This window comes from Gymnoscopelus microlampas (genome assembly GCF_963454915.1).
Source record: "Gymnoscopelus microlampas genome assembly, chromosome: 6".
NCBI classification, from domain to species: domain Eukaryota; kingdom Metazoa; phylum Chordata; class Actinopteri; order Myctophiformes; family Myctophidae; genus Gymnoscopelus; species Gymnoscopelus microlampas.
Genome location: NC_139943.1, coordinates 25,836,974 through 25,846,409, shown reverse-complemented (window position 1 = coordinate 25,846,409; position 9,436 = coordinate 25,836,974). Strand labels below are relative to the sequence as shown.

The following is a 9,436-nucleotide window of genomic DNA, read 5'->3' as shown; positions in this document are numbered from 1 at the left end:
ATTCCATCTACTATTTTAACAACAGAAAATAAGTGTTCTATAAATACTAAATAATACCAATTAATACGTATAAGGGGGAAAAAAAGTATTGAGTGAGAGACGTGCTTTTTCTTCTGCGTGTTAAATGTGTAGTAGAGCGTTGTTGATACTCTGTATCCATAGTAACGGAAGCTAAATCCCACAGGCCGGAGGGACGAGCGCGCTGTGAATGGCTAGTCGGTTTTCAAGGAGACGAAGACAGTAACCATAGCAACTCCTTAACTCATGGGTAGCGGCGCGCGCGCGCACACAAACACAGACGCACACTAACGCACGCACGCGCGCGCACACACACACACACACACACACACACACACACACACACACACACACACGCACGCATGCACGCACGCACGCATGCACACACACGCGCGCGCGCACACACACACACACACACACACACACACACACACACACACACACACACACACACACACACACACACACACACACACACACACACACTTTTGGTTGCTCATTAGCTAGCCACAGTGTCCTGTCGGTTGCCCCCTGACAACAAACTACTAGCTAATCACAGCTCGAACGATCGCTCCAGGCGATGGGTTCTAGACTCAGTTCCTGTACCGGCCGGTTCTCTGGTGGAATAGTATTTGGTAATAAAAAGCATTGAGGTAGAAATGGTTGTAAGTTACGTTTTTTTGTGTGTTTTAAATCGCTGAAATAAGTTACGTCTTTGCCTGTTTGCCAGCATCGTTAAATAAAATGACTTAATATTCATAATAAACATTACTTTCAATTATTTTTTGAGGGACAAAAGTTTACAAGCCTATAGAAATATACATCTGGTCGTGTGAATGTCATTCTATTGTTAATTATTCACCTAATACAGTGTAGGGCGGTGTCATTTGAAAAATCAATAGGGCAAACTTCTGTGCACGTTTTATTTGTCCACTTGAAACCGTGTGTGTGTGTGTGTGTGTGTGTGTGTGTGTGTGTGTGTGTGTGTGTGTGTGTGTGTGTGTGTGTGTGTGTGATAGAGACAGAGAGAGTGAGTGGGTGGGATGATTAATCAACGATGAGTTAATCAGGTTACCGTAAATACAAGTTACTAAAAGGCAGACCTAGCTGAGCAATGAGCATATCGAATAATTATTTATTTTTCAGACGGTCAGAACAGAACAGAAGACATATAGCCTAACGCAGTAAAAACATCACCACACGTTTTACCACTGTCTGTCCGGTCCACCTCCCCCTCCCAGCATTAGACCATCTCCAGACCTAAGACAGAGAGGTCGTCCAAAGTTGAGGGACCATCTCGCAGAAACGAAAATATGAACACGGGAGCCCCAGGACACTTCTGCGCGGCGTGGGTCGTGGTATTTCTATTGGGGCTTCATCATTCTTCAGGAGATTCTTCAGCAGATTCTCCTGCAGTAGATTCTTCAGGAGATTATGCTGGCTTCTGGCTCCTCAATGTGCTCTTTCCCCCGAGCGCCAAAGCTCGAGCACCCACTCCCAGTAACAGCACTCCACCAGTTATCATTGGTAAGTATAAGCACTTGAGTTGTGCTCTCAAACTGCTGACTTTGGCATATCTTAAGTTTCCTTCATGCTGACAAAAAGTTTCCTCATGTTAAATGCAATAATATTAACTATGCTTCCTCAGACAATAGCAATGCTAAAAGACAGAGTTAAAATGGATGCTTTCTTAATTTACCTCATCTATTCTAGCAAACACTGCAGCATGCAAAGACACACAACTCAGGAGGTGTGGGTTTATAGGGGTAGATTTACTGTACAGTATAATCTAATTTAGTTTGCTGTATTTATATTGTATATTGTATTTATATCCTCTATATTGTCTTTTATCCACTTTATTCAAAAGACTAACATAAAGAAAATCTTATATTTGCAAGTTTGTTTAAGATTTGATAAATACGGTTATTATATATTCATGTTTAATGATTGGAAAGAGTCGAGATATAAGAATTGGGTATTGCTCCCACCACACCATCACATGTCCATAAATTGGATTATGATACAAGTAGGTCCAATCCATCGAGGAATATTATTAATTAGAATATATCAATGATGGGGGTCGAAGCTTCTGGCAATATATCTACAGGTCAGTGCATGCACTGTCCTAGATGAGGTCTAAAGGTTGTAAACAGTTTTTTTTTCTCCTGGCCTGTATGGTGCAAGAGAGTTGTTTTTCAAGGTTTCATACATCAGAGTAAGGCTTACGCAGATGCAAAAATACACGTGCCTGACTATACAGTAGGTTCTAATCTCTGTTCATATTTACAATCTGAACCTGAAGCAGTGTACATACATAGTTCACTGTCTATGCTATTGCTATTACAGTACATGTGTCATCACTGGACTGTTTAAACTCTTTGACATCAACACCAGATCAACATCAACAGAACACATGGTGTACAGTCAATATCACCCACAAACTCATGATCAGATTAATCCTGGTCTCTTATTTTCAATCAATAAATTCAGGTCTAAAAGCTGCCCTGCATTTCCAATCCTCTCCCCATGTCCTTCCTTATCTTCTTAAAATGTCACCTGCTCTTCTAACAAACCATTATGTCATTTGTTAGGAGCTTAAAATAATAGCACTCACCAACAATATGAGAAACAACTAGAAAAGTGTGCTCGTCGGAGCACAGGTCTCCACCAGGCCGGGTTGCCTACCAACGGCCCGCAAACTTTGGAAGGCAGTCTTAGACACTTCTTGAAATTTGATCTGAAAAATCAAAGGAATACTCTACATCTTGATCACATTACCACAGAGATAATGTGTACCAATTTGGGTGAGGTTTGGACAAAATTGTGTTTTGCAAAGAAAAACACAACATGGCAGAAACTCTTGTCAGGTGGAAATGGGTGTTGTCTATATGGGGAGTTGCATATTGACCCAAGGAATCACAAATTTTTATTGTATGACCTATGGTTAAAGAGTTATTGGCCAAAACGTGAATCGGCCTGATATAGTACGTGCCACCATGAGGCCAATGTGAAAAATGTATGGTGTCTCAAAGCGAACATCTGCAGACCCAATGTCATTTGACATATTTGTGATACTTAAAGGTAGTGGTGTGTTCTAGGTTTTTTTGGAGGGTATACCATAATTATTCCCTGCACGCGCATGACACGTGCGCGTGTGGTCACCGAATGAAATGGATAGTAGACGGTATACGATGTTTTTCAAATTGTCTGGGACGGTATACTACATATATAGCGTAACACGGTAGAACTAGGGCTGTCGAACAATACACATTTTTTATCATGATTAATTGCATGATTTTCATAGTTAATCGCACAATTTATCGCAAATAAGTCATCCATTTTGTATCTGTTCATTATGTACCTTAGAGGCTTAGAGGGATATTTTTTTACAGGATTCTACAAAATAAAATACAAATAAATTGAGCTGAGGATATTGTAGCCTCCCTGTTACATTCCAATCTACTACTAGCATTTAGCGTGCTTTTGAAAGTAGCTGAATAAATGATGTGGTAAATGTAGTTCCTAATGAGTTGTCGGGTAACAACAGCAATTATACTGTACCATTCAATGACCATGGAAATCCACAACACATACCAGCAAAACATAAGGAGCATGCTCAAGGACATTGAGAGCTGTGTCCTAAACTACGGGAAGGCCAAATGGCAAAAATAAATAATTTTGCGATTAATTAACATAAGGGTGAGTTAATTGCGATTAATTGAGTTACTTTGACAGCCCTAGGTAGAACACACCACTGCTTAAAGGACCATCAGTGGTGTGGCATATTTAGCTTATTGACTATGCTATGCTCACCATATACAGTTGTACTTGGCATTACTGCCAATAAGGTTCCAGTGCATAGTGTGGTTTATTTGGTCATTGAGGGAATCAGTAGGGTATAAAAATCAACTTGCAGAGATTTGAAATTAGCTTGAGATTGTTAATCCAACTCGTTACATTTTTCTGCACTTATTCTTAGTCAAAGTTACGTTATCGTTTTAAATCTGTGGAGAAAAGATTAAATTCAAAATTCAAATGACCATGACTTACGGTTAATTGCACAGTATGGCTACGGTAACTTTGACTCAATTAGTTCTGTAGCATTTTAATGACTTTGGACAAAATGTAAAATTTCACCATACTCAAAGATGGATTAAAATATTCAGATTCAGTCAAGGAATTCAAGATCTGTAATAAGTATACATTCTGAAATGGAAAATATGCAGGAAATTAGTTGTCCCCTGTGCTTATTTCCTGAACTTTATCACTACTAATTTCCTTCACTAATATGTCACTCAGGGCTCCCTGTCACCCTGTGTATAAGTACACTCACCCATTGCTTATAATGTGATCCAGAGAATTGTGCGAGTGCACACAATTAACTGTGCATTTGCATGCAATTCTCTCCAGTGCCAGGGAATCTGGGGAACCGTCTGGAGGCAAAGATAGACAAGCCCACACTGGTCCATTGGATGTGTTACAAGAAAACAGAGCATTGGTTCCCTCTGTGGATTGATCTCAACATGTTCATGCCCATAGGTATAGACTGCTGGATTGACAACATTAGGTAAGCTTTATTTACACCCCATAATCTAGCCAAAAAGAAAAATAGTTGATCTACAAGCTCACAACATGTCGCATCGCTCTGCTTGTGAGCTTGTAGATCTGTTATTACTTGTAGATCTTGTTATATAAAATACATGTTCTCTTCTAATGAGTTAAAGTGATTAAAACAAGTGGACAAACCCTACATCTACAGTATACAGTAATGGACAACATAGTGGTGAACTGCAATAACCCTGTATCTGCAATGTTGCCTGTTTATTTAGCTGATATTTGACACAGTGACTTTACGCAATAGAAAATGTGTCATGACTTTGGACACAAGCCAAACCATTTATACTACTACAGTTTACTCTAAACTATTCTGGGGGAAGCTATTACAATGATACATAATCTAATTCATTATCTGATACATGAACCCTTTTCCAATATCCAGAGGTGATATGAATACTTTTTGGCAGGGCCTTAACCTAAATATTTACTTCCATGATTCAGGATTGTTTACAACAGAACGACTCGCCAGGCATCCAACTCCCCAGGTGTGCAGGTGCGAGTCCCAGGATTCGGACAGACCTACCCCATAGAGTTCTTGGACTCTAACAGGCTGGCTGGTGAGATCTGTACTGTACTATAAGTGTTAAAATCCCTATACTCAGTGACTCAGTGGACATGAACTCTGATGGTTTTCTCATCTGCAAATAACTCAAAGTCAAGTCTTGCAAATGTTTTACAATTGTGCAATAAAGGTGACTGATTATATGTTTTGTGATTTGTAGTGATTTGTGTTGTAAAATTCCCCAGGTTATTTTCACACAATGGTGCAACATATGGTCAACATAGGCTATGTCCGCAATGAGACGGTCCGAGGAGCACCCTATGACTGGAGAGTGGCTCCTAGTAAGTGTATGAGCACACACAAACACAATCATATTCTGATTATTGATTAATGGGGCATTCTACATGCTGAAACACACAGCCAACAATAATAATTTATTTATTATTATAAAAAATAACAATACAAAGAGATTTTTGTCCCCCGGCATTCAAACTTCAACCTTGAGAAAAAACTACTCAGAAAGAATATTAAAAACAAAAGTGCAACGGCGGTACAATAAATATAATGTGTGTCCACAGTGTTAGTGCACATTGCCTGTACATGTATGTACATGTCTGTGTGTGTGCATGCATGCATGCACTGTTCAACATTCTGACAATTTGTGTGAGAGAGACAATTGTGATGTTTTCCAGGTGGCATGAGTGAAAATACTGTTTGAACCCAGATGACTGTTGTACTTGATGATGCCCAGAGCATTCCTTATGCAGCAGGCAATGTAAATGTCAGTGCCAACAATCTTCAATTATGCTGCCCTCACAAATTTTGCTGCAGTTTGCCCTTGGGCAAACCCAAGGGCAGTCAAGTTGCCAAACCAGACTCTCAGGATATTGTCAATGGTGCATTGATAAAATTAATCAACACGGTTTTGGTTATTTTGAGACACCTCAATACAGTCTGTGTTGTGCTTTCCTGCAGATGCTCCTGGTGTATGGTGACTATCGAAACAAACTTATGTAGTCAATGAGAGAATAAATCTGGGAAATGTTTTCCTGCCAGGCGTGCTGCTTCTCAATAAATCACTGTTCCAGGATACTGCGATTTGTTTATTTTATTAAAGTTAAAAGCAGTTCATAACAAAATGAATCGTTGCGTTTGTGGTCAGCAAAGTTGGACTTCCCCCATCCACCCCCTCTCCATTTCATTCATAAAACCCGGAGATGAACAGCTGACTTTACTACTGACTGACTGACTGAAGTAGCACCCGACACCATGTGACCCCTTTGTGAATGGCGTGACCAATGATTCAATTAAAATCCATAACAACCAGTTAAGCTGTCTATACCTGTCACCAACACCTGGTATAACAAACTGTGAAGGACTTTATGATATACTACCCACAGATGCCATGTCTCTATTCATCACCACACATGCTCTACGATCATTCCTATCTAAGCCATCTTAATGCCCTTCTTCCATAGTCTGTTAAAATTAAACTGCACACACAGTAAAATCCCCAATGTTAATTCGATTCTGAGTGGGAAAATTAACCCAAGGTCTGTTTTAGTTAAATGAGTGGAACATTTCTCTCTAACTGCTCTCCCCATCCCATCTATCTCTGTCCCCTCTACAGATGATAATGCAGAATATCTCTCCAGGCTAAAGGACCTGGTGGAGGAGATGTATGAGAAATACCAGCAGCCTTTGTACCTGTTTGGCCACAGCATGGGCTGTCACTATGTTCTTTACTTCCTCAACCACCAGCCACAGGCATGGAAGGACAAATACATCAAAGGGTTCATCTCCCTGGGAGCCCCCTGGGGAGGTGCCATCAAAACACTCAGGGTCATGGCCTCAGGTAAATACAGGAAAGGGTAATGATGCAGTAGAATAGAATTTAAATCTCATTGTTACATAATATGTAACAATGAGATTTAAATTCTATTCTACTGCATCATTATGTTTTAGTTGACCGATTAGGGTGTGAAACATTTTAGGGGAACTTACAGTACATGCACCACCTGATTTGCCTAAATCATCTCCAATTGTTCACTCTATCTTCCCACTTTCTATTACAATGAGTGCTATATTAGTAGTTGCTACATTGCAGGTGAAAACTGCAATGTAGAGACTACTTTTCACTACTTTTCACTCTTTCTAACTTTTCATCAAAGTTGTGATGTTAAGACAATGCAATGTAATTGCAATACAATTAATTATTTTGTATTTGGTATGTATTCTGTGTTGGCTTTTGCAGGTGAAAACGATGGTATCCCAATGATCTCAAACATCAAGATCCGTGAAGAGCAGAGAATGGCGACAACTAATCCCTGGATGCTGCCATTTGAAGGGACATGGCCTACGGACCACATCTTCATTTCCACACCAACCTTCAACTACACCAACCAGGACTACCATCGCTTCTTCAGTGACATTGACTTTGAGGATGGCTGGTACTACACCAAACTAATGAGTTCAACTTTGTTTCAACTTAAGGGATCATTCCTCATTGGCTTTATGCCCAGCATAGAATACGTTTTCACCTCTTAAACCTTATATACTTCATTGACTGGGGTCCCCCAGGGGTCTATACTTGCTCCCTCTACACACCATCTGTTTGCTGAAAGTAGCCAGTCTACAAGCTCACAACACGTTGTAGATATATTTTTTACAGAACATTCACCTATTATGACATACCCAGAATATTGTATCTCAGACCGTAATGAAGCAGACAAATCGAATGGCAAAGCAGACCTTTGATTTGCAGTCCTTATTGAGCAACTTGACATGTAAAAGACAAACTTCTTCCCCAGGCGATTAGTGTGTAGCCTCTTTAATAACTTAAACAGTGTTATTTTCTTCCCAGCAGTTTTATTTTCACCATTCTAGAAAAATATCAAAATGTTACATGTGCAGGTGTGCATAAGTATGCACTACATTTAGCTGATTTCTGACCTTGTTATCATTCGTTCCTTAATCCATTTTCATGTGACACCCGCAGGTACATGTGGGACGACACCAAGAACCTGACCGGTGATCTACATCCCCCAGGTGTTGAGGTGTGGTGTATGTACGGCGTGGGACTGTCGACCCCAATAACTTATGTTTATGACGAGGAGTTTCCTAATGCGGACCCGGTGGACATTATATATGGAGACGGAGATGACACGGTCGACTCCCGGAGTATGAGTCTGTGTAAGCGCTGGGCGGGGAAGCAGGAGAAGCCTGTCCATATCACAGAGTTCAGAGGGATGGCCCACCTGGACATTGTATTCAGCCACAAGGTGCTCAACCTAATCCAGAACATCATGGAGGGCAATCCAGACACCCCTGAAGAAGTTGATTGCAGAGCTGGGAGATAGACGATTTTGAAAACCAAGCCACACCAAACGAACTGCTGATCTAACCCTGACCCCTTGGGCCCATAAACTGGCCTTTTAAATCTAAGTCGGCCTAATGACTTTGAATATAGTGAGTCTGTTTTCACTGACCTGACTTATCAAGTATCACCTCTATTTTGTAGTTCAACAGGGGGTCCGGGACCCCTAGGGGGTCTTCAGAGTTACTACAGGGGGGCCGCCAGATCTTTTTACATTAACCACTTGAACCCTAGCAGCATCCCTATTCTGCGGAACATTAAGCGAAAATAGCCAAACACAAGTTCGTTGTGAGCTTGTAGATCGGCTATTTTCGGCAAAGACGTTTTGTGTAGAGAGAAAAGTTTACCAAGGATTGAGGGTTTAAGGGGTTAAATGTATGAAATAAACAAAAAAACTATTTACACAACACTGATGATAGTCAATGGAGCTATCTATGGAAAGGTTTAATTTGCAACACAATTTTATACAATATGTAGTGGGGGTCCCCGCTTCATCTCTGTCTCAACTAAGCGGTCCTTGGCCTGGTAAACATTGAGACCCCTGTTGTAGTTATTACAGTCTATTTAGTAGTAGGCTATGTACTTTTGATAATAATAATAAGTATTTATGTGACTAAATCAAATAATTAGTGACAAATCCAGATAATGTGAATTTGTTCATAGGGAAAGCTGCATTACTGCTAGGATGACTTAAGTACTTCAGTGTTTACAACTTGTTCTGCACCAATAACATCATCCACCCTCTCCCATGTCATAATAACCCATAACTACCAGTAGCCCCAGAATGGCTGTGATATTTTATGAAATGTATGACATATCACAGCCATTCTAGGGCTAAACTACCAGTAACAGCAAGCGCCACAAGCAGTGTGCCTTTTACACTTCACCCAAAAGGATGATGATGATGTGTACAGTGTAGATCA

The 9,436-nt window shown here is 40.4% G+C and overlaps 2 protein-coding genes across 2 annotated transcripts in view; one reads left to right on the top strand and one right to left on the bottom strand.

The window, feature by feature from the left end:
• The window catches only part of ccdc135 (coiled-coil domain containing 135), a gene marked incomplete at both ends in the record, with an annotated part of 13,425 nt that extends 13,418 nt beyond the window's left edge, over positions 1 to 7 (bottom strand). The window contains one exon of the mRNA XM_084059511.1: positions 1 to 7. This exon is cut by the window's left edge and continues 112 nt beyond it. Within this exon, the coding sequence (XP_083915637.1) occupies positions 1 to 7 (7 nt within the window).
• Positions 8 to 612: 605 nt separating this feature from the next.
• lcat (lecithin-cholesterol acyltransferase) lies at positions 613 to 9,426 on the top strand. The gene is made up of 8 exons (XM_084059780.1): positions 613 to 683; positions 1,260 to 1,545; positions 4,429 to 4,585; positions 5,077 to 5,192; positions 5,383 to 5,478; positions 6,768 to 6,992; positions 7,392 to 7,587; positions 8,136 to 9,426. The coding sequence occupies exons 2-8, from the start codon at positions 1,332 to 1,334 to the stop codon at positions 8,494 to 8,496; spliced, it is 1,365 nt and encodes a 454-aa protein (XP_083915906.1). The 5' UTR covers positions 613 to 683; positions 1,260 to 1,331; the 3' UTR covers positions 8,497 to 9,426.
• Positions 9,427 to 9,436: the final 10 nt, after the last annotated feature.

Coding starts and splice junctions, on each gene's coding strand:
- lcat (XM_084059780.1), top strand. CDS start 1,332: ATGAACACGGGAGCCCCAGGACACTTCTGCGCGGCGTGGGTCGTGGTA. Junction 1,546..4,428: donor CACTCCACCAGTTATCATTG/GTAAGTATAAGC, acceptor AATTCTCTCCAG/TGCCAGGGAATCTGGGGAAC. Junction 4,586..5,076: donor TGCTGGATTGACAACATTAG/GTAAGCTTTATT, acceptor TCCATGATTCAG/GATTGTTTACAACAGAACGA.